At 44.6% G+C, this 25875-nt stretch overlaps 1 protein-coding gene across 2 annotated transcripts in view; it reads right to left on the bottom strand.

The window, feature by feature from the left end:
* The window catches only part of PRKG1 (protein kinase cGMP-dependent 1), a gene marked incomplete at its 3' end in the record, with an annotated part of 511845 nt that overhangs the window by 2840 nt on the left and 483130 nt on the right, over positions 1 to 25875 (bottom strand). For both annotated transcript variants that reach the window (XM_082002384.1, XM_082002383.1), the window contains exons 11-17: positions 13279 to 13418; positions 9179 to 9268; positions 6784 to 6925; positions 4260 to 4423; positions 3204 to 3326; positions 3044 to 3106; positions 1853 to 1919 (exon numbers count right to left, since the gene is read on the bottom strand). In XM_082002384.1, the coding sequence (XP_081858510.1) occupies positions 1853 to 1919; positions 3044 to 3106; positions 3204 to 3326; positions 4260 to 4423; positions 6784 to 6925; positions 9179 to 9268; positions 13279 to 13418 (789 nt within the window). The remainder of the gene's footprint in view (positions 1 to 1852; positions 1920 to 3043; positions 3107 to 3203; positions 3327 to 4259; positions 4424 to 6783; positions 6926 to 9178; positions 9269 to 13278; positions 13419 to 25875) is intronic.

Genomic DNA, 25875 nt, shown 5'->3' with positions numbered 1-25875 from the left:
TGCAAAAGCAAAGAGCATGTGATTTCCTGCAGAATGGGCTGGAGTGCAGCCTTCCTCTAGGCAATGCCAAAGGAGCAGAGACCATTTCTGGTGGTGGAGCAACATCTCAGCTTGGGGATGTCAGGGAGCAATTCATGCTCACAGAGAGCAGATACCACTGAAGTCACTGCTGCCTGTTGTGCTGTCTGAGGCTTAGACATAGAATCATAAAACCATTTAGGTTGGAAAAGACCTTTAAGATCATGGAGTCCACCCGTTAACCTAGCACTGCTGAGTCCACCACTAAACCACATCCTACGTGCCACATCTACGTGTCGAAGATCCTGATGATTCTAAAATGCAAAAGATAAAGTGACTGAGAAGTCTCCGTTAATAAAATAACAACACGACACAGACATGCTGAAGTTAGGTTGAAACTACCAAAAAAAAAAAAAAAAAAAATCCCACCTGAGGAGCAGGAAACATTAGTCTTTTTGAGCTCCTTGGAGCTATGGTGAGATTTTTGCCGTACCAGTACTAGCTGAGGGATAGGCATGCAACATCTCTATTACACTGCTACCTGTGCAGGGACCATGCATATATTGGGTAAAAGCAGTACTGGAAATGCTCTTACTAAACTAAAAATCCACTAAAAACAATTAGAAAAACACATTGGGACATTTTCAGCCTACACTGACATCCTGCACAGGTAAACCAGGAATTGAAACTGGATGTAAAGGAGCAAGCTTGACTTTATTATCTGACTTGAAATGTACAAGTACTGCTGACAGACTAATAGTCATTAAAAAGAAGCTTAACGGAAAAAACACAGTTTTGATTTGTAAAACATTTATACGTTCTTTGGGCATCCTGCTTTAGGCAGATATTTGTAAAGTCCTGCCTTTCTCCCACCAACCACCAGCAGTTTCTGCAGCCCATAGGGCAGAAAGGGGACAGAAAACCCTCTTGCTTTTTCATAGCTGCTAAGAAGACTTTGGGATGGCAGCTTCAGCCCCAGAGCCGTGCCTGCCGCTGCTGCAGGAGGTGCAGCACTACGGGCGGACGGAGCAACGGGGTGCAATTAAACACGATTGCTAATGTCATTCTCTCGGTGATCCCGCGGGAGAGGCACGGAGAGAAAGGGATTAAGTTGAAACAAGGAAGGGAGGCTGCAGAACAGAAGGGGCCAAGGTAATTTCTATCAGCTAATCCTGTTTGGTTTCCCTTTGCGGCAGGCTTTGTGGGTAAAGAGCTCACAAAGACATCAAAGGAAGAGCTTTGCTCCAAAGGAAAATGAGTTGAGCTGTCCCTCCGCGTCTGCTCCCAGTTAAACATAAACTAGGCAGTAACAGGGCTTTTCATGTCGGACACGGACGCCGGGAAAAAAAGGGTGAAAAGCACAAAAGGGAAAAGACAGAGGGAAAGGGTGACGCAAAGGAAAAGGGAGATGGCATACAAATCCCACTTGCTTTGTGAAAAGAAATAAGAATAAAAGAGAAAGAAAGAGGACACATCTGAGAGAAGGGGTGAAAGTGTCAGCTCTCCACTGAAATGTGAAAAGTAGATGAAGAAACAAGTGGAGCAGGTGAGGAAGAGAAAAATGTGTAGTAGTGAGTGATCCTGCCCCGACCTCTGGCTGCAAAGAGCATTTCATTGCAGTCATGCCCTCCCTAAACTGCCTTCTCCTGGAAGAGACTGCCTGGAGACCAAGTATAGCTGGAAATGTCTCAAACGTGCCTTCTTCAAGCATCTTCAGAAGAAATAAGGCACACGCTGTCGCTACTTAACTCCAGTGTATTAGTGCCCCAAGACCACAATGTTCGTGTAAAAAAATGTATTGGCCAGGAAGGAGAAAATAAGTAGGAAAACTTACACTTGGTATTATAGGAGGTGTCAGTGTCCCTTTTCGCAACCCTTCCCAGTTAAAGCCTTCAAACCATCTAGAAGGGAGGGAGCAATGAAACAGTTAGATATACGTCACAAATCTCTTTGTAGCACAAAATGAAATTTAAATTGCTTAAACAGTGGGTTTCATCTCCTGCAGTCATCTTCTTCAAATTGTCCAATTAGCCTTAATAATTTTTCCTGTCATCTTTACATACATTTTTTGGTACTGAAAATGAAGTGTGTATAGCAACCCAGTGACCATACCATGGCAAGTACGAATTACCAGAGCTCAGAAGAAAACCGTTCCTCACTGCAGGTGTCCTGGCAGCTGCCGTTTCCTTCCTATAGGGTCAATCCCTCCCATACAGACCCCTAATGTCCTTTCTTCGTATGAGACTGGAGCTAAGGGCATGCACAAGGATGTCCTCCTCCTGGTTTGGGCACCTCGGGTTTGCTTGGACTACGGCAGCTTAGGTGGGTGGATGAGCCCTGAGCTGAGCCTTCAATCTGTCCACCCCAAAATGTCATAGAATCATAGAATGGTTTGAGTTGGAAGGGACCTTTTAAAGGGTAGTGACATCTTCAACTAGACCAGGTTGCTCAGGCTGGATGGTTGTCCATCCAACCCATTTCTGTTGCTTTGGGGATGGGAGAAGAAAAGGACCAGCATGGATGGATGAGATAACCTACTTCTGCAACGGGTCTCTAACTTGTTCTTATTCCCCTCCAGCACTGTGAAAACTTAGGAGAGATCACTTAACAACTCTCTCCCATCAGACCAAAAGAGATGATGAATTAACATTATGGGTAGAGAGAAAGCGTGTTGTGTGGCAGGGGGAAGGGGAAATTGAGGAAAACCTTGGAAAGTGATTCCGCAAACCAAAAAATTCCAAGCAGGCAGGGGCCGAGTTGGATTGCTTCCAACTGCTCTTCTGCCGTACAGAATTAATACAGTAATTAAAGCGTAATGGTCAATGTGCAATGTGTTTTTCTCACTGGCAAGGCTGGCGTCTATACTAAAACGCTGCGGGGAAAAGAGTCCGATGGAAATTCAATTAGAGTCTAGAGCACACTAGAAGGGGAAGACCAAAGTATTTTTTGCTGAAAATTGAAGTGTTTGAATGTGTGAAAATGTTTCTGTGGGCTGGATCTGATGGATGGTGGAGAAGACACTTACTTGTGCTTTTGGATATCTTTCACTCCGTTTTTCAAGTTCCCTAATCTTTCTGATGGATTGTCCCTAGAAAACAAGTAACAAATCGGTTAGTTTCTTAATCCTTCTGAATGATTAATTTCTTTGCAAATAAGATCAAGGTGATGATACTTCATGCACTTACCTGCATAGTTTTTTAATTAAATTAGCAGCATTTTTGGCAATCTTCTTTGGAAATTCAATCATATCTATTCCCCTTAATATGATGTTATAGGTCTTCATGGGGTCTGGGCCTGAGAAAGGGGGACTTCAGAGGGGAGAGGAAAATAAAGAAGATTAAAAGCTTGTCTTTAAAATGGCATTGAAGACTGATTAAAAAAAAATTAACAAAGCAAAACGTAGCACCCTACTGAAAAGAGAAAAGGTAGATGACAACTAGCAATGCTTTGCTTTCAGTGACCTTAACCACTTCTCAGCCAAGGAGCTCTGATACCATCTGGATTTCAGTGATGCTGGCTGGAGGGAAGTTCCAAAGAGGAATGTCGTGTTTTCTGCAGTAGCACGTGCTAAACCTCTCATTTCCATGATGGCCCATGTCCCAGCAGCCTGAGGAACGCTCGATGGCTTATTCCCTGTTTGATGTTGTGACATGCGTTCAGTGGGCATTAATTAGATCCCCGTTGGTTTAACAGAATAGGGGCCGGGGTCTAACCCCAAAGGATAAGCAGGTTGAGGTGATGGATCCTTTTCCAGGTCCTGTATCCTGGGAGTGAGTGATGGGGCATGAGGTAAGGAAGTGCCAGGAAGCGGCTACTGCCAACATCAGCAGTAATATATATATACCCAAAACTACGTAAGGGAAGGGATGGATATGGGGACTCAAGTCCCCACGGTGTCAGGTCTATCTCCTTTCCAGACATGCAGTAACCCATCACTGCACCTTCCCAGTTGAATTGCAAACCCTTTCCCTTTCCCCACCACGTTCAGCTCATTCAGGGCCAAAAACTAATTTCTGATGTCATTTTGCAGCATTTCCTAAAAAGCCTGCTCATGCCTTGCCCTTTGAGAGGTCTGCACGGAAGCTGTGATTTAAAGTGGAAAAACTATTAGGTTCAGCAGCACAGTGCTGTGCCGCTACAGCACACACCAGCTCTGAACCTTCCCCTCGCCTAATCAGGGTGACAACGGCAGAAATATTTGGATATATTTTCAGCAGCGGCGCTGGCCCCGATGCCCATACCTGCCAGTCAGGAGTTCATACATTAAGATTCCCAGTGACCAGTAGTCAGCCGAAATGTCGTGACCTTTGTTCAGGATGATCTCAGGGGCTACGTACTCCGGGGTTCCACAAAAAGTCCATGTTTTCTTTCCAAATCCTATTTTCTTTGCAAAGCCAAAATCGACCTGCGGAAAGGAGCAAAGTACCATCAGGGAAGAGCACGAGGAGGGAATGTCAGCCATGTGCTCCACTCCTCTTGAAGTGAAGCAAAGCAGAAAGGAGGTTTCCTCATGGGAATATTCTCCTAACGAAAAGCATTGTGGCTCGTTCCAGAACCAGGCAACTGCAGTGATTTACCCTTCGTAATATAAAAGGAAGATTCTCATGGGGGGAAGAAGAACAAATGCCAACACTGAGGGTTTCTTGGGAGGTGTAATTTCGTATCATTCACAGCTCAGGTTTGGTTTGTTTTGCTTTCGCTTTTTTTTTGAACTCCCAGCCTTTACCTGAACAAGGAACTACTCAGGCTAAATACTGACCATTTTGGCATTTACTGAAAAGTTCAGATTTCTCTCCCAGTATAGAGAGTGATGCAGTACAACAGTCCTCCCAATTCTCCCAATTTACGTGAGGCTGTTAACAACGTGCTGGCAGGCTCATAAACCACAGCGTGCCCCTATAGCAGTGCCCCTACGGCACTGGCAAGCAGAGAAATTCAGATTATACTGGGAACCAAAGCTGTCCTTTGGGGCCCAGGCAGAGCTCAATAATAGAGTTAATAAGCTTACTGTATTTTTAGCTCTACCCCCTCTGCCCTCCCCTGCCTCGGCGCTGTGCTGGCCCAGAGCTGTGGTCTGTAGCACACTCTGCTGTCGCTTGATGGCTGCGAGATGCGCCTACACCTTGAGCTGGTCAGGAGCAAAATGTCCTACATGGTCACAGTCCCAGAAGGGATCTGGGACACTTCCCATGCTATCATGGATGTGTCCATGAAGATCAAAATGTCTAAGGAGCTGGGGGTTGGTGACGGGAACAGCACAAACTCTGGCCCAGATCCTCCTGGGGTGGGGAGAAGGACAGTCCTGCACCTAATCCTCCTCAATCAGCCAACACCTCACTGGATCCCCCAGCCTTAGCGAAATGCTGTAGAGGATAAACTCTGATGTCACTCATTAGGCTTAGTGTCACGGTGACACATGGTGATTGCCACCAGGCCATAAAGGTCCATGATGGTGATGCTCTGACTTACTGCTCCCACCTGAGTTACTGCTCCCACCTGCTGATGCTGCTCCCGAGCTTCCCATCCCAAAGGCAGGGAAGAGTCCTCAAGCCAAGAGGCAGAGACCTTGCCCCCCGCCCCGTGACAGTCAGGGAGGGCATTGGCCCCTCTTGGACACAGCTCTTATTAGGGGTGCATTGCCACACCCTTCACTGGTGGCTTCCCAAGTGTCCACATCCTCCAAGCACCTCCCACCAAGGAAGTCTTTCTTTTCTTCTCCCCCTCTCCATGCTCTCACCTGGCACTTCGGGTGTACCTTACATGTGGGGTTCCTCTACAGTGATTTCTGAGGCAAAAAAGTAATCTGAGTGAACAAAGCAATACAGTGAAACCCATCGGTAACTCCCTAATTTGGGGGGTGGAAGTCTTGCACACGCTGCCCTCCTGGTTTGAGGAGGTGGATCTTGCAGGGGACAGCACCGAGAAGGACCACGACCTTCTGGGAAGAGCAGTTTCAGGCAGAGCCTCATGCAGTCGTCCCAGAGGAGTAGCACAGATCGGTGTGGTGCTGGTGCTAAAACACAAGTGGCCCTTATAAAGCAAGAAGCTCTATTTGCCAAGTTCAGCAACACAGTCCAGAGCCATGAATAATAATAATTTCTTGCCATGACAGGATCATGATTAGTATTTCCATTCAGAAGGCCTTTTTTTATTGCTTATATGAAGGAACTGATACAGAAAAAATAGCTTGCAAAATTTGCTTCACCAATCGCCTATAGAGCCCACAGATGCAAGTCCTTCCTCTCTCCCACCAATATACCGAGACATCTATTTTGAACTTATTTTTTAGTCTTTCGGTAGCTCCAAAACAGCTGGATGGATTTCTCTTGATGCTATTCTCTAAACATTTCCACTTCAGGACCAAAGAGCTGAATTTCAAGCCAGAATTAGTGTTTCCCAGCTCAGCTGTACCCTGAGCCTCAGTCTGCTTGGAGGTTAGGAAAACATCCCAGTGATGGGTGACAACACCCTTGCCCTGATCTCATCTCAGCATCTACTGATCACCATCAGAGAGGTGGTAGATGCCCCATCCCTGGCCCTGCTCATGGCAGGGGGTTGGACTGGATGGCCTTTAAAGGTCCCTTCCAACCCAGATTGTTCTATGATTTGATGATGGCCACCATCAGAGACAGGACCCTGGGCTGGGTGGACTTTGCTTCTGACCCTCTACGGCTAATCCTGTGTTCTCCTCCACCCCTAACGCTAGCTGTCTGATAGTAGTGGTGACTTCTTTTTTCAGCCAAATCAGACGTTGCAGGCACTCACCAGTTTGGCATAACCTCGATGATCCAGAATGAGGTTTTCTGGCTTGAGGTCCCTATAAATGATCCCTTTGGAATGCAAATAGGCAAAAGCTTCGACCACGCACGCTGTGTAAAACCTGGTCGTTGAATCCTCAAACGAACCTCTGTGTAAAACAAGAGAGGGAAAGGGGATAAAGCAGTTAGATCTCTTCCCTTACTGGACTTCACCCTACTGTTAAATTACCTATACAGTTCAGTAGAATCACTCTAATACCTGGAAAGTGCCTGTTGCTGAAGTCACCTTTACATATAGAAATTTAATTGCATTTCCATTTTTGAAGTTAGCATCTTTGCCTTCAATCCACCCTCATATCGAACATTCATATCTAAAACATTTTAGGTTTTATTTTATAAATTCATCTCATACAAACCAAATCTAAAAATCATTACCTTCTAGGAAAAGGTGATTTTTTAAATTACATTCTTTGACTTTAGGGTGATAAAGCTGTTTTGAGCCGTGGAGATCAAGAACTCCTGTACTGTTCATAACCGAGACAAAAGGCAGAAAAATTACAGTCGCTGGGACTTGAAGTGTTAATTGCGAATTCTGCAGAAACCACGCTTTTGGATCCTCGTTTCAGCACCAGTTTTGCAACCAGTTTGCTGAAGCAAACCATATCCTCCTGCCCTCTGGCTGAGCTCAGAAGCGTGTCTAAGCTAGGTGGCAGCAGAACCACAATTTAAAGCCAAGAATTAAAGATGAAATTAGCAGCCTGTGAGAAAGACGATGGAAAATACAACCCGGCACCTCCTAACTTTGCTACGGTTCTCCTTTTAACGGCCCGGAGGAGGCGTGCTGTTAGGAAAAGGAAGAATTACCCCAAAAAATCGTTCTAGGTAATTAAAAAAGAATTTAATCTTTGCTTTCCAATCAATCTTTCCGATGCGTTTCTTTCGCTTTCCAAATTTAATTAAACGATGTTCCAATTATGAGCCTGTTACATCGTTACCCGTGATTCACCGCATCTTCTCCTGCCCCGTGGGCGTATTACGCGCACGTCCCACGTACACCTGCGCAACGCACCCGCCACCCACAACCAGAACCGAACGGTGCAAGGTCAAACTCTCCCAAGGCAGAAAATACCAGGACCACATTTGCTTGTGCGTTACAGCGAGGTATGTAATTACATGCTTCCAGAACTATTTTGTTTCATGGCACTTCTGTGTCCCGACCGTGTAGCGCTCCTTGCAGGGTGTGGGTTTGATGTATGATCCCGTTTCCCACTTTGATGAGCAGCCCTTGTTTAACATGTGATATCTGGACTAAAAGCCCATGCAGAACTATTCATTTCCTCCCGGTCATTGCTATCGTACCCGACTGTCATAAATATTAAGAAATATTAATAGATATTATTTATCACATTTCCTCTGTGATAGAGTTGGTTGCTGCTATTCACAGTGGCAGAAAGCGGGCAGAGGAGCAAGCACCGAGATGAAAACAGCAGGTCTTCCTCTGGGATGGGAAATTGTGGTTTTTCAGAAGACTTTGAAGAAGTCTGCATTTTTTACCTTGAAAAATCCCATGGATTTTGTTCGCAACTGTGAACTCTCACTAACTCCACTGACTGTTTGCAAGTCCAGAGTCTAAAAGAGCCACAGCAGCAATGCCTAAAGGTGCCATACTGGAAAGACCCAATCTCCAGAGCGTGTCTTGCAAGACTGCAGCATGACTGGCCTTGACACTGCACCTCCTGCAATGGCTGGCCGCACCCCGCAGGGTCATTCTGTGCCATCACGTGTGGTGCCCTAAGTCTTTGTCACCCTTAAGACAGTCCCCCAGTTCTCTACCAGGTGCCTGAGCCTCCAGCCAGGCTCTCGAACATGAGAAATGGTAGTACGGGCACCAAGGACACAGCCATAATTTCTGTGGTTGTAAAAAGTTATTGTTCTAGATAATTAAAATTAAATTAAATTAATTAATTAAAATAAAATTAACATATGCCGCCGGCTATGTAGGGGTACCCTTTAGAGATCAAGACACGGGGAAAGAAAGGGCAGTCAAAAGACTTGTCGTAGATGCAATTTATCACATGACTGCCATGGCTACCATCGCTACCTTCTTTATTTTTCCAGAGAGGCCATAAGGAAGTAGCTCCAGATAAATTTCCACTTACATAAAGTCTCGTACGTATTGGATGCAACCCACATTGGTCTTTATTCTCCAGTTAAGACTGGATTCACTTTGTCTCTAGTCAACTGCATAGGAATAAAAATACCTCCTCACCTTTCTGGGTTCTTAAATTAAAGATTGCATGGTAAGATCCAGATTTCGCCCATGAAAGTTAAAGACCTTTGGTTATCTGGAGGCATATTAGAAAATATTCCACTTTTTAAGATAATAGTTTCTTAAAACTCACCTGTCCCTGAGAATTGTCCAGAGCTCTCCACCTAGACAGGCTTCCATCAGCATGTACAGGTATTTGCTGTCCTTGAACGTTCTGTAGAGCCTGTTGTTGGTGAATAAAATCATAAATAAATCCACCATGCAAGCAAAGGCACCACGCGTTCCCACTTCTCACGGACCGTGTGCTTCATCCCAGGAAGCACCACAAGACTGAGGGTATCCTTCAGAGCTAGCGCTACATTTAAGGATCACTTCAATGTCTCTTCTCGGGTGGGAGATATTTCAGCAGATGGGCATCGGAGTGGTGAAGTGTATCATGGACCTCAGAAGAAGTCATCACTACTCTGGGTACTAAACATAAAATCCGCCATTTCTAATGGCATAACCTGACACTTGGCTTTCCAGATGTGCTTGAAAGAGAAGTTTCCCGACCATTTTTTAAGACATCCATATCATCTTATTCATCATGCTACAGAGTCCGGCTGCAGACCTGCAGTCTACCTTCCATTTAACCATCTCAAAGGAGTGTCGCCCAATTTGAGCTTCATTTCAGAACTTACACCCACTGATTTGGAGAGTTTAAAGACAACCCGCTGACATGTAAGCATCTAAAACTGCTCCTCCTCTTCCTCCCAGGGACTGAACGTGGAGGAAAATTTGACTAAAAGGGATAGATGGGCCAGGCTTTATGAACCTGTCCTCCCTCTCAAATGCCATCTAAATTGTGCAGTAAAATCCATGCGCTGCTTAATATGATATATTAAACAAACGCAACTATGAAACTGTGGAATTAAATACAGGAACTTCAATATTAGCTATTTTATTTAATTTTAATGTTGAACTACTTTTGTACTTCTCGTTGCATGGGTGGGTACATCGGTTCAGGTGGCCTCCAGGAACGAGCCTGCTGTATGTGGGTACTAGAAAGGTTTCTTTGCAGCTGCACTGTTTAGAAATTAATTTTAAAAATCTGAGCTCTGCAGTAGGAGGGGACGCTGAGGGACATTCTGTTCTGGTGTAATTGCTCCATTCATGGGAATGTCCAAGAGTTGAAAATTAAAGGGCTGATGCAACACAATATAAATTAAAACAGGTGGTTTTGCAGATTCTAGCTCTTCCCATCTAGTGATAAATCCAGTTATTAATATCTTTTATAGAGCTGTGTGATGGACCAGGGGGAAAACACTGCAGGATTTGGTTCCTTTCAAAGGCATCCAATTAAATATTAACTTAAGGTACATGGCAAAACATCCTGGCAGCTACAGCTTGGCTCCAACACGCTTTCACATCACGATGCTAGACAACATTTGTCTGCTATCTCTATTTGTGTAGCATCCAGCACACAGCTTAGCAGCAGTTACCCGCTATATTTTTGGCATGTTTAACAGAATAAGATCCCAGCAGGTACAGCTGCGATGTAGGCAGGAGTTTGGGTACTGAATATGCTTGGTGCTGAAGTACCTGGGAAATACTCTGTAGCCAAAAGGTACTATTTGCAGCCACAAAAAAAATTAAAGGAAAAAAAATGAACCCGTGTTTTAGATCTCCCCTTACTCTAGTGTTACCTATGTAGACATTTAAAACCTCAGTTATAACCTGCTTCTCAGAAAAAGTTAGAACAAACTTGCTGACCATTTCATATGGCTAAAATTTATGGGTTTAAAAAAATCATCCCATTTCTTGCCAGTTGGACAAAATATAATGTATTCTAATAAACATTTCATCTACATTAAGGTTTACAGAAAACCTACATATTCAAGAATCCAAAATATGAGTAACTAAGTATTTGTAATTGCTCGTTAATTTAAATGCTACTGAAATAAGGCATTACTTTCTCTAGTTAAGGTAGTCCTGCCGAAAAACTGCTTTCCAGAAAATGTATGGGCATCAAATCTGGCCTAAAACGTGCAGAAAAAAAAACGATCAAATATTGTTTAGCAACTGTAATGGAAGCATAAAGTTTATACATGATGAAACCGCAGTATTTCAGTAGACCAAGGAGTCCTAAGTTTGAAATGTCACGGTATTTTAATTCATTTTTTATTCATTTTCTTATTCGTCTAAATATTTGCAGATCCAGTGCAGACACCCACAGCTCAACACTTGTTTGACCCTTTACCAAAGCCACACAGAACACTTTGTTCTGTCAAATTCTTAGTTTATCTACGAGTAAGTTTTATTTAGTGATACCTGGCCTCTTCTGGTTCTTTTGCCCAGTTTAATGCATTTTAATAACCAAATGGAGCCATCCTTCACTCATTTTTAATGAACAGTTTCATGAGGAATTAAGAAAATAACCGGGTTCTTCGGGGATTTTGTCTTTCCCGTTCTGACATCCCAGAGGTTGTGTGTCCTTGCTCCAATACCATTTTAAACCCACATTTCACCCGGCATCCAAAACGCCATTAATCTACCGAAGCGCTAAGATTTCTGCCCATAGCACCCAGGAAAATATTATCCCAGCTGACCCAAGAAAGGGTATAAACAGATTATGAATAATTTTAGGATAGAAACTATAACAACTTCAAATCCCCGTGGATGTGCAAAAGGAGAAGTGAGGGGGAAATGCAGGCACAGAGTATGATAAACCAGAGAGGATTTTCTAGCTGCGGCACAGGCAACAGCAAAAGGTTGGGCTTTATGGCTTAGAAAGTCCCTTCCCAGTGCACGATTTCCACGGGGTATTAAAAATAGTTAATGGAGGCTTGTGACTGTAAAGGATGGGAATTACTGCATGATACGGAAGGAGAAGACCTACGGCTAACGCATCCTTTTTTCAGCTGCCTACTCAAAGAATAAAAAGTGGGAAGGAAGAAGTATTTATTTTATTAGCTATGGATATCAGTGGCTCCATGCTTGCGGGCTCAGGTTTTTTATTTAGGAGGGGGTGTTTCTGGATACGGTGTCAAAATGTCCCTCCGCTCGGCTGGCCCCGCACGGCACCTCCCTTTACATCCCCATCCCGAGACAGCTCAGGCTTCAGAAAATAAACCTATAGGCTGAAACAGCCTGCACGGGATGTTTGGCTCCAGCCTGGGTGAAGGGAACCGCAGCCGGCTAGGGTGTCACCGCAGTTGTCACCCATGAATCAGAGGCGCAGCCGCGGGCTCCGGGGGAATCCCAGGGATCAGCCCGGGAAGGGAACCCCCCCTCAGCGACTGGTGGGTGGCCGCCCCGGCCGCGCGTCGCCTTCACGTCTATCGCAGGCGTTTGGTTTCACCCCTGGGTTAGTATGTCTCTCCGGAGCAGTTTTTGGGAGCTGGGTCGATCTCCTCCGGCAAGAGGCCAGTGCTTCAGGCATCTCTTTGAGGGTGGGACGAAGCACCCTTGGCTTAGACGAGAGGCTGCCCTTATAGATACCTCCAGCTGGGTGAAACGCATTGCCCTGCCATCGCCCGCCCATCGCCCTTACCCTGACCTAAACCATAGACAGAACCACCTCGGTTTCCTGCCGACAGATACTCACAGTCCTCGATGAGTCAGAGAATTTCGCTGTTGGGGTTAAAAGAAACAAAAATGCCTTTTTATTCAGCAAAGAATTGCATCTGCTTAGGTTTTGGGGAGCGGTATGGTCTAGGCATTTGCCCATGATGAGTCAAGGGACACGGAGCCGGGTCTATCTAATACGCCCTAGAGAGAAGCACTGGATACAACATGGCAGCGTGTGCTCTTGAAAGATTAAACCCTTCAAAGCTTCACTTTGCGGGAAGGAAAAATCAGAAATTGAGAAAAAAGAGGAAAATTAACCCTGAGCAGGGGCAACGCCGAGTCACGCTGTGTATGTCTTACACGGAGCATCGCCCGCCGGCATCGGCAAGCTCTGTCCAGGCTGCAGGCTAAGGGTGTGCTTGCTCCAGGAGCCACAAAGCCACGGGAGCAGAGCATGGGGCCGCCGCAAACCAAGACATGGCTTAAGCTCAGGCTTGGGTGGGTGTCCCCCATGGGCAGAGTCATCTCACGTTCGCCTGGAGGAGACCTTATTCCACGCACCGTATCTTGCTGGGAAGCTACGGCTAAAGGGTGTGCTGGGGATGGATGGATTATGCCTATGTGCTTTTATGACATGCCGGCATCGGCTGTGCTTCACTCCCCCGGGGCCCGGAGGGACGGTACCTGACGATGAAGTCCGAGTGCGCGCTCTGCATGATCTGCTTCTCTGAGCGGATGTGCTCCTGCTGCCTCGTGTCCACTATGTGACGTTTCTTCAGTATTTTCATGGCAAATGTTTTCGATTCTTCGCTTTTCAACTGGACCTTGGGTAAAGCAGGCAAACGCACTGGTTAGAAGCAGGGCACATCCCCCAAACAAGCTGTGACAGTAAACCCGCCACCCTAACTTTAAATAGTCCTACCTTCAAATAGTCCTACCTGCAAATACTTCAAATACCTTCACATAATTCCCCTCACTTCTTCAGTCATCAGCTTCACTTCGGTATGAGCCACATTTCTCAATATTTGGCCTATTGCTAAATAATTGAAGAGCCGTTTCTAAAACTCTATGTGCCTTAGGGAAAACCCAACCGTCAGCGCTACTCTCAGGTGAGAAGACGTTCCCAGCTAACATACAACTTTCACACAGCCTCTTTCTATAGCTAGTAACATAACAAACGCGCCGGCGCTGGCAGGGACGCGCAGTCCTTGGATGTTTGTAGAGGATGAGGAGAGCTGGCTTTTCAACAGCACTGCTTGGTCACGTCTTTACTTTTAACCTTAAGCTTCAGCAACCTATTTTTAGCCCGATTTCACGAGACGAGGTTGAAGGGAGTTGTTTGCTTGCTTGCCGGCGTAACCCTGGTAACTTCTGAACCCTGAGCCGGCCCCAGGCTGCGCTGAGGGACCGGTACCCATCCCAAAGACAACTGGAACGCAGCCACCCTTTCCATCTCGGCCATCCCCTCTTAGCCACCACCAAACGAGGAAGGACCCCTGTCATTGACCTACCAGGCCTCTTAGTTTGCTAAATTCCCCCGGCAGCTGCCAGTGAAATGCTTTTCCCCCTTTATAGCAAGAGGTGCCATTTGGCGACTTCTATTTTGGTTTTCTTGGGGGAATTTGGCTTCAGCCAGCAGACAAACGGCTTCCCATCAGAAACCCAGCTTGCCTTTTAGGTTAGGAGACAACCTTCATGCGATCGCAATTTATTTAATGTAGTATCTATTTTTATATTTTCTTGGTAACGGAAACGCGGGCTGGTGAGACGTGGCACCTTCCACACTCTTCCCAGGCTGCATAACAGAACCTTGAACAGTCTTCTCTGCGTTTGCTTTGTTCACGTAATGGTTCAGGTCGCCGGGAAAACGCAAGGAGGGACGATATCCTCAGCACCCCGTCTTTGTCAGAAATCAAACTGGTACTCTGATGTCCACAAAGACACCTACAGCTTAAGAAAATCAAACCCAAAAGGCTGATTCTCAGCTGGCAAAGAGATTTCCAACGCCACCACGAAATAAACCCTAATAAATGAGAGTCCACCCGTCTATGGCCAAAGCTTTCATCTAAGTTCTTCAATATGTATGTAAGTATGCAGGTATTCCTCTATCTGTTTTAAAACCACTTGGGGATTTGGTCCCCAGATTTGTGGCTTCTTATTTTCCCCGCAGCCACAAGCATTTCCAAGCCCACATGAAACTCTTCTTTCTCCAAAGGCACTATTCTGCATTTCACACCGAGACTCGCAATTATTATCTTTGCATGGAGCCTGTGCTTGCTATTTAATCTTCAGGGAGACAGGGTACAAAGACCTAAACAATCCACATAAAATAAAGAAAAACAGTTTTCCTCATCTATTCAGTAGAGCTGCCTAGTTATTTATTGAACTGGTGCTACATGGTTTGACCACAGCTCAAAGCAGAAAGAAATTCTGCATTTATGAAAGCGATAAAAACATTTTTGGTTTGGGGTTAGGGTTTGGGGTTTTTTTGGTTTCAGTTTGAACAAATAGCATATGGACTTTAGTTCAACTGTTTGAACTAAATTATTTGACATTATCCCATCTAAATCAAACCAGGCTGTTCCAGCAGAGCAGGGCGGGAAGTGAGGTGACACACAGGGAATGAAGTGATGAAGAAAGTTAAGGTAAAATCTGGGCTGAGTAGAATTTACCAAAACTTGCGAAAAAATTAAGGTTTAACATCACTAAGCATATACTTCTGGAGAACTTTTCCCTCTTGCTTTTGATGGCAATCCCAATTGCATGGTTTCCCATCAGACCCGTCCCTCTGGTGATGGACAAGCGCAATCAACTGCCACACAAATTATTTCCAAGAAACGTCCATGCAAATCCCTACTAGATATTACAGATCAGATTTGTTTCCTCTCAGCCTGTATTTTTTCAGGTCAGGCTGTCCACAGACAAATAATAATGAACAGTGGAACCAAGAAAGTAGCTCCAGTAGCAAATTCGAACACTTCTTGGTCGATTTGGACATGAAACATTAAAAAAAAAAAGGAAAAAAAAGGTATTTTAGCAGTCTGAACTTACTTGAAACATAAATTCCTATTTTCCTAATGTTAATGTGTACTAGACATCAGTGTTAAAAACAAACACAACAACCTGGTGGAGGCTTAGATGAATAAACTCCAATATTTTATAATAAAGTGTACAAATATATAGTACAAATAGATAGTACAAATAAATCCCCATGTGTCCCCTTCTGGTATTATAAATTTAATACCACAGATTCTGACTACCTAATTGCTGTGTCCTTCATTAAAAAGGCAATTCCTTTTATTAATTACTGTTTTTTCAGGGATGCCTGGGCACATGATGGAGAGTCTGGGGAAGTAACCTGCTTTCCTGTACGTACCTGGACAGCTTCAAAGTAAGTACAGGAAAGGAAATCACTGTAAGGAAGCAGAAGGCAGTGGTTTCTTTATTTGGTGTTTGATGATGTTATCACTGCCATAAATGTTTAAATATAGAACAATCAGGTGGCTACAATTAGCTAATGCAAGACTTTGTCCTAATGCCGCAGGAGAATTTAAATCCATTTTCCATTCCCACTCCTGTTGTGCTTCATAAGGCGGAGGATTTGTGAGAGTTTGAGAGCGCAGGGGGGATTAATTTGCATTAAACGTGCTGATGTACCAAAACAAGCTGCCGAGGTACAAAATCTAAGGCTTAAATTTTGGGTCACCTGGTTGTCCACCTGGAAAATGAACCCTGCAGGCTTCTCCTCCTTCTTCAACATGCCTGAGTCCTCTCCTTGCTTTGGTGCTTCTGCCAAATGTGGTAATTGTGAGGACTATTTTCATGATGTAAAGCTGTAAAGTAATTTCTATTAATCTTACAAGCAGTAATTTTTAATATTAAGCTCATGATAGTTAATAGAAAAATACCCCATGTCTAATCCCAATCTCATTTCAAAAGTAGAAGAAAAATAATATATCCAAGAGTCACCTGGACTTTTTACCTTTTCAAAAAAAAGGATTAATGTTGAGAAGATGAGAATGGGCTGCTAAGAACACCCTGTCCTCCAGTTTTATAATAAGAAAAATAGCACAGGGAGCCACAGAAGCCACAAGGATCTTGGCTCTTGGCTCAGGAGGAGGGGGGTACGGTGGGCGAGAAGGTCAGCCTCCCAAAGAAACCCACCACCAAAATCTCCTGAATGCTTTAGAAAAGGGAAAAGCGTGCAGTTTTCCATGGAAGGCAGTTTGCAAAGGAGCCATCCTTGCCACACAGCTCACGAGATCAGCTTTCACTCACTTGGAAGCAACATCTTCTATTTCAAAGGCCCTGGGACTATTGATTCGGTGGAGACCTGCCGGAGCCTTGGGTTTCAATCGCTCTTCTCCCAGAGCAGCCGAGCCGTTAAGAGGATGGACACAGGGTAACCACCAACCTCCATCTCTCTCAACCTTTTATTTGCAAGTTCAAAGAATTTCTGGTCCCTTCCCTCCTCCTGTTTTCACTCCTCTCCTCGCATTGACCTTACCCAGTCATCGCCCTTTCACGAGCACCAATATCTCCAAAATACTCTTTCTTGGAGATCCAGTGCACTGATGATAAGAACAAACATCAAGGCCACTGTAAACGTCCACATTCAACATTAATATTAAAGTCGCATATCTGCTGAAAGGCCCAGTGGCAGGAAAAAATTAGAAATAAAATTTATAGCACAAAAATCTAAATATATAATGATAAAAAAATCTATATGGCATACATATTTATATGCACATACAATATAGATGTAACATAAAAATACATATACATATCTATTTTATAAAATATTCTGGTCCAAGAACTGTGGGGATGGAATATCACACTCAGACTTGGAGCTGTGGCTGCATCTTCAACCAGCAGATATCAACTGGACAGGGCTACCCAGGAAGAGTCAAGCTCCTCCATCTTTTAGCCCCTTCCCATCGCACGAGCTCACAGGGATTGCCAGCCTCATGACGAGGCAGCTATTCCTGTTCACCACACGTGACACCCTTCCAGACCTCTGAAACAAGGAAGCCCCTCAACATGAGAGTGGACAGGAGTTGAAACAAGTGTCTTTGTGCCAGCCCCAAAGCTGCCCTCTCCCCACATGCCTTGCATGTTACTTGGGGAGCGCCGTCCACCCGGTGTCATGGCCTCATCATCTCCTCTTTGGCTATGCGTCAGCGTGGTGCCCCGTTCTCATGCCACCAGGTGTTTTTTTTGGCAGTCTGAGTCATCGTGACAAAGCTACCCCTGAGTGAACCCAAACAGATGGATCACTATCTGAAAATAAGTTCAACCAGAAATGCTCCCTCAGTCAGTCTGCAGATGACACCAAGTTGGGTGGGAGTGTTGATCTGCTGGAGGGCAGGAGAGCTCTGCAGAGGGATCTGGACAGGCTGGATCGATGGGCAGAGGCCAGCTGTATGAGGTTTAATAAGGCCAAGTGCAGGGTCCTGCACTTCGGCCACAACAACCCCACGCAACGCTACAGGCTTGGGGAGGACGGGCTGGAGAGCTGCCCGGCGGAAAGGGACCTGGGGGTGCTGGTCGACAGCCGGCTGAACATGAGCCGGCAGTGTGCCCAGGTGGCCAAGAAGGCCAACAGCCTCCTGGCCTGTATCAGACATAGTGTGGCCAGCAGGAGCAGGGCAGTGATCGTGCCCCTGTACTGGGCACTGGTGAGGCCGCACCTCGAATCCTGTGTTCAGTGTTGGGCTCCTCACTACAAGGAGGACGGTGAGGTGCTGGAGCGTGTCCAGAGAAGGGCAACGGAGCTGGTGAGGGGTCTGGAGCACAAGTCTGATGAGGAGCGGCTGAGGGAACTGGGGTGGTTCAGTCTGGAGAAGAGGAGGCTGAGGGGAGCCCTCATCGCTCTCTACAACTACCTGAAAGGGGGTTGTGGTGAGGTGGGGGTTGGTCTCTTCTCCCAAGTAACCAGCGATAGGACGAGAGGAAATGGCCTCAAGTTGCGCCAGGGGAGGTTTAGATTGGAGATTAGGAAAAATTTCTTTACCGAGAGGGTGGTCAGGCATTGGAACAGGCTGCCCAGGGAGGTGGTGGAGTTGCCATCTCTGGAAGTGTTCAAAAAACATGTGGATGTGGCACTTCAGGACATGGTTTAGGGGACATGGTGGCATTGGATTAATGGTTGGACTTGATAATCTTGAAGGTCCTTTCCAACCTTAGTGATTCTGTGATTCTGTGAAATTCTCTTGAAGAGGACGTGAAGACATGGCAGGGAAGTGGGCTTCATTTTGCTCCTAAGAAGTTGAATTCACAGGACTACCTTTAACTTCTCAGCATTGAGAAACTAATGCTGCTTCAGTAAATAAACTTTAAAAACTTCAATATGAAGGGGGTGAAGATGCCTTGGTAGCGAGGTGAGAAGAAGAGGAACGCTACAAGATTGGGACAAGATGCAAATGCAGGGGAGAAGAGGAAGAGAGGAAGAGGAGAAGGAGACATGGAGAGGAGAAGAAGGAGAAGGACAAGAGAAAGAGATCCAACCTCTCCTGCTTTTCCAAGTCCTTGTTTCGTTAGACCTCAGCTGGCTTCTCCTGGGCTCCCTGTGCTTCTATGAAAATGTTGGAACTGCTCCAAAAGCGTTGCTTTGCTTTACGGTGTATAAACTTCTGCAACTTCTAAAACACACAGTGCACTCGAAACCTGCTTTTTTTTTTTAATAACACAGCTGTAATTACATACAAATAAATACGGTTTTACACCTTCGTGCTTTTTCAGACTTTCTGGGAAAATCGATATTGATGAGACAAAATCCAGGCCTTGATGGTAAAAAAAAGTAAATGGGTGTATCTGTATGTTTCCTAGCCTTCCTCTGTCTCTATTTACTATAAATCATATATGTGTATTATATATAGTCTGCAATGTGAGCAATTTCCGTGCAACTCCAGTGAGAGCTGAACTGATACAATACAAGCTGACCTTGAGAATCTATAAACGTTAATAAATATTTACCAGGATGTAGAACAATCCCCAAAAGAAGGATTTATTTTCAGTGAAGACTAGTGAGGTGCCTGAACCTTGCCATACCGAGCCTGAGGATACGCTATTTTAACTGCACTTATCTCATTCACGTCTGGTCTTCTATTCCTGCATGATCTTCTAGGAGAAGACAGCAAAGAACCTCTCCCAACTTTCTGAACTCCCATTTACCGCAGGTGTTGTGCCTGTGGGTTACAGCTCTTGCACGGCCATGGGTTTTCCAAGAAGCCCTACAATTATGTTTTGTTTTGTTGTTTTTTTTCCTCCAGGGAGCTGCTACAGATATTATTTGCCGCTATGGTACCCTGTGCTGACCCTTGAAGCCATGAAAGAGCAACAGACCCAAGGGCATGAAAGCAGAGCTGAACACATATTTATATTTATAGTTCATCCTTCCTTCATTTTGGCAGCTGCACAGAGGTTACAACTGGAATGGTGTTTGCCACTTAAAAATCCCCAGATTTCTTCTCGCTGATATAATGGAGGTATTTGAACGTGAACTTCCACAGCGTCTGGACACCGTGCTCACAAAAACTGCTCATGAGCCTTTTCTGCTGATCTTCAAGGGAGCTGGCTGGGCTCCCGGCCAAATGGGAACACACACAGGGAGCGGAGTTTGTGCAAGTGAAAAATATTTCGTTTACTCTGGAGATGTGGCTTTTTCCTAAACACCCGGTAACAGTGAGCTTTTAGGAGCTGGACAGAAGCTTCTCTTGAACTCTTGTGTCCACGACTCACAGACAAGTTGCTCGTTGCGCACGGCTCCCGCTGAACTCCCCGCGTGGGCACGGCGATGCCTCCGTAACGACAAAGATGCTTTTCCAAAGGGCTTTTACCGGCCGTGCGTTTTGCTATGCGTGTATTACCTGGACGTGACGCAGCCACAAATCAGTGCTCTCATGAAGCGTGAATATCTTCGTATGGCGTTAAATAATAACCGACTCAACCGCCGCGCTCGGGAACCGAAGCGTAAATGCTTTTGGCTTGCTGGGTATGTCCAAGGTCCTTTATTTTCTGCCGTTTCCTAGCCAGACGCATTCGAACCAACAAAAATAGCAGCAGCTGTTGCTGAGCGCAGCACTTGCAAGCTGAGCTCTCCTAATCCCAACAGCTGAACCGCCGCACGAACGAAGCGGCGGCTTCTCCCCCCCAGCAAAAGAGTACAGTGTGCTTTTAGTACTAAATATATGTATGTGCTTCCAGGATGAAACAGATTTCCCCATCATAATACTCTTCGCCTTGCAACGTGCCTTCTCCCCAGCATTTCATGGTATTAGGCAAGCGAGGGAGTATCTTCTTCATATTTATGCCTCAAAACCTACCGCGGTGAGGTAGTTTTGGGTTAGCGGCACGCTGCGTGCCAACGGGCACGGCGACTGGACTGGGCTAGACTGGAAAATAAGTCAAGACTGACTTAAAAAAAAAAAAAGAAAGACCTAATATGGAAAGAAAAAGAATAAAGATTAAGCCTTTAGGATATACTGTAGGCTGAAATTCTGAAGGCTGAATCAAGAATTAATTACAAGTGGGCAGCAGGGTGGAAACTGGCCATGACAGTGACCTTATTTTCTTTGAAAAAGTCTAGATTCAACTGGTTGGGAAAGCACTAAATATCTAAATGCTATGGGACTCTACATCAAAATAAATCGCAAAATTACATTCTATGAATACACCTAAGCATACAGGAAAAAATGCACAGTCCTTAGAAAACCTCAGCTATTTAACAACTCAAGTTGCTTAATCAAATACTCAATTGTGCTAAAACCCTGTAATTCTACGTTTTTATCCCTGAACTAAAAATTGATAGTCAATGCTTGACAACATGCACAACTAAGTTTTTTATAAGTGAGGGCATTGGGATATATATTAAAATTTCTGTCTTTCTGTAAAGCCCAGAGGTAAATATTATTTTTCAAAAATGTCTAGAAGGAAAAGGCTAAAAAGCAGTGAGGAATGTAAACTGTTTCATGCATAAAATCATTCCAATAGAAAGTAAATAGCAGAAGAAGGGTTATATAGCAGAAATATGTGAAACCAAATGGAAAAACTCACTGCTGTGGTTTCCTGAAAATACCAGATGGACCTAAACTCTCCAACCCCATACATGATCCGGCCCCACTCCTGAGTTTGGCTTTGTCCTCAATATAGCACCTATTTTTACATCTTATTCCTGCCTCCAACCGGAGCTGAAGCCTCCGGCTTGACAGCCCATATCCTGATCCGGCCTCTGACAATGTTTGATGGGCTACAAACGACACCTCATCTTTCCAAACTTTGACAACACCCTTTCCATTAACAGACAAGCCCCAAGAATATGTTTACATCTATAAAGGATGTATTTAATTCTATTAGGAATTAAAAATCAAAGGAAAATTAAAAAATAGCTGTGCAGTCACCCAGCCCCATCTAAACAGTGTCATTAAAATTAAGTGTCCTGCATATAGTCAAGAAGAGAAGAAAAAAAAAAAGGGGCCAACTCCCAAATCTTCATAACCAGCATTTTGCTTAGCTCAGAAGCAGTAGTTTTGTTGTCAGATGAATGTGGGATTTACTCAGGTACCTGATTTTCAAATCCCTCACTTAAATCTCAATTTCTTCGCCTTGACAGCACCCAAAATGCCCATTCTTTCAAAAGGAACGGAGGCCAAAGGATTCCCGACAATTGAAAATAAAAATCAAGAGATTTCAAAGAGAAGACTGATCTTTCTAATAAAACATTTTGTAATAGCTGGAACAAAAGGACAGCTATGCAATTGGAAATTTCCACCAATAAACATCTGAATTTTGCATCTGTCAGTCTATTGGAAGACAATTACGGCGTTTTTTTCCTTGCCATCTAATTAATTTACTAATGGTTTTGTTTACAAAACAGGCTAGAGGCTATAATAAATTTGATTGCACTTCATAATCCGTGGCCAGATTTCTCTTAAAACGCAAATAAAAATGAAAAATGCCATACTGTCCATTTAAAAAAGGTCTTGTATAGTCCCAGTAAAATGTGGCTGAAATTAAGGCTTAGTTTTTATGCATATGTCTTTATTAATCTCCATATTGTAAAGGCGCTTAGTGGTCACCATCAAGCCAAAAGGACTTCAAGGGGGTCTGTCTAGTATCTGGCGTCATAAAACACTTTCATTAATGGTTTGGATTATGAAATGAGAAGAATGTTACTAACTTTGCACCTAACTTTTGCACCAAAATCAAGCCAGAGAGGCTGGGAGCAAAGGAATTCAAACTAATTTTTACAGATTGAAGCTATGACTTGAAATAAAAGGGACACCACTTAGTAGCTGCAAAGTACTGCCCCTAATTGTCCAGCTCTACCTGAGCAGAGGAAGGTCCAGGTTGGACTAACGTGCCTGGTTTGGGCAACGCTCCGAAGAGGTGAGAGCCAGCTGGAGCCTGAGGAACAAGAATGATCAAGGGGCTAGAAAGCACGAATTAGATGTGAAGTTCAAAGGAAGCACATTTATTCTTTTAAAGGAAAGAGTTCTTCAAGTTCATGTGATAATGGTCTTCAAATACATACAACCCAACCTCAGGGGTTGTATGCGTTTGTATCCCAAGCCCACTACAGGCTACAGAAGGGAGATGTTAAGTGTTAGGAAAAACCTCCCTGGGAACCTCCTTCCCTAAAGCCTTCAACAACTGTCAGAACTGGTTAGGTATATTTGACTCTGCCTGGATGATGATCTCTTTAGGTCCCTTCCAGCCCGAGGTTTAATGACCTTGTTTTAATGACATTGAAATATGTGCTCTAAGTGCCACCGACTTCTGCAAAACAGCTGAACGTTAAAACATATGATTAAATGTTTTGTCAAGTCAGGGCTAAAAACTGAGACTGTCCTTAATCTGCCTACTGCCCGCTGCCTTCAGGATGTCCCAAGCCATAGGAGCGCAGAAGGCACAGCTCCCTCCAGGCTTGCGTACGTGCAGAGACGGTGGGTAAGCCTATAGGTTTTCACCGGTGTATTGGTCCTGAGAAGTGAACAAAGATGTAGCTGAAACGAAGTCTCAATCAAGCTTGTGATGGGGTGTGAGGCAAATACATTCTTTTTTTCAATTTTATAACAACCGGAGTGATTTAAAATCTTCCCCTTCCTCCACCTCTGAGTGACTGTTGGAAGTGATTACTGCGTAAATCAATATAAGAAAAAGGCATGTGTTCAGGCATGGACCTGATTTTCAGTCTACCTGGGCTCAGCCATCACCTGCATGAACTGATTCCACAGCAATAACAACTCTAACCCTGGATGTTCAGATACTCCCATATATTTATTTCAAAGCTGTCTAAAATAATCTTGATTTAAATCCAAAATAACAGACCTGGGGCAGGTGATTAGAAACACAAGACTTAAATTAAAAGGAAATTAAAGAATGAAGACAAGAGCAATAAAGTTCAGGAGAGATGATTTGTGAAGGCTGAAGACACCTGACCTACATCCCTGTCCTCTGCAAACCAGTGCTTGGTGGGATATGAACCTGAGATGACATACTCGTTCCCTGACCCAACGAATTATTGAGGCACCTGGATCCCAACACAGAAGATACTCAATTGACACAGTGCTGAGAAGCCGAGTTGCAAAAAATATTGGATGCATCTATTAATCTGTGCTATTAAAAACCAAGAAGTCCACTCCTACTGTTTCCTTTCTGCCCTGCTAAGGGAGGTGTCCACCAGCTGGGAGAGATGCGTCCCAGAGCAGCCTGCACCTACTTGGCAGCCCTCCGAAATACGGGAGGGTTGTCCTAGGAATGTGGCACGGCCGGCCCTGGGCAGACTGTGGTCTCTCCAACCCGGCTATTTGCTTTTCAAACATTGAGGATCACACAGGTCCTGCTGTAAGTGAACAAAAGCCTTCACTTGCTCTTGTTCCAGAGCTGGTCTCCGTCTAAAATAGCACAGCCACTACCCAGCTGGTTTCTCTCCTCGAGAGAAGCCTGATTACATAGTCCAGTTGGGGATGAAGAAGGAGAAGAGCATCCAGAAGGACAAGGCATGTTGCAAAAGGCATCAGGTAGCCATCAAAGAACTATGCAAACTACGTACAACACCAATGCAAACGTAGTGGAAATGTCTCTTGACGTACAAAAAATAAAACTACCTAAAAAAGCAAGGCAAAAAAGGTATTGCCACATGTAATCGCCACAGAACTGAACACTCAGATTTTAGGCTGTCTTGCCTAAAAGCCACGTACTTGTGTACGAATGCATTGAAAGGTGAAGGTGAAGGTGACCTCTCCAAACGGGCAGCACTCACAGGGGTGTCTGGAAAACCCGCGTACGTCGATACAAACCACAGCTGGAAATTCAACCGCAGGCCACAGGGAGCGTTATTCCTTCTTGGCCAGCAAGACCCAAACTAAGCCCGAGACATTCCAGTTTCCAACCAGACACCACCAGTTGCCCTCTTGAAGGGTACGGAGATGCCCTGGAGGGGCCTGCCCACAGCTATGTCATTTATTTGCAATGTCATTTATTTATTTGATCAATTTTACTCTTGGAAAACACAAAAATGTGAAAGTTTTCCAGAAACAGATTTCAACAGTGCTGTGCACCAGCGGGCTACCGTAACACATGCAGGCACTAAGAGAGTCAATTCCTCTCGTACATTTTGCATTAGTACATTTTTTTAGCCCTAAATTGTAAAACACATTTTTCAGGAAGAAGACAGAAGCAAGAGGTAGCAATTCTAGGCTCAGTTTTGACAAAATGAGTATTTTCAAAACTTCCCTCGGTGGCAAAGTAATAAAAGTAATAAAATCTGGAGTGTTAAGCTAAACTTCTAAGTATCTTTTATCCATCTGTGTATATTTCAGTATTATGTAAGAACTACAGAAAATGACCTTAACCAGCATTTTCCTGCTTAGCAGAGGCCCCCAGCCCTGAAGAAAACCCCTGTGAGGTGATGGAAAGGTTTCTCCCATCAGTAGCCTTCTGCAGGCTGCGCAGGTGGCACCAGGGCTTCTTGGAGGCTTCTGGGATTTGGGCATCTCCTGAGAATTCAGTATTTCTACCTGATTCTGACCTGATACACTGAAGTGACAGAGCACGTCCAACTCCTGCTCTTCCTCACGCCCGGCCAAGCGTCATGCATCACTAAGATTTAGTTTTTGTCAACATCTTAAAGCTTCCAAATTAATTCTGTGAGCAGCCAGTTAGAGGACTGGACCATGGCCATCAGCAACAGTACAATTTGCTTTCGTATCTGCCGCGGTTTGAGGGTCCCATAAGCAACCCTCTCATGAAGACAAATGCATGCACCTTCCCAGGAACATC

The sequence above is a fragment of the Phaethon aethereus genome (assembly GCF_964289735.1).
Source record: "Phaethon aethereus genome assembly, chromosome: 7".
NCBI lineage: Eukaryota > Metazoa > Chordata > Aves > Phaethontiformes > Phaethontidae > Phaethon > Phaethon aethereus.
This window is presented reverse-complemented; position numbering and strand designations above follow the sequence as displayed.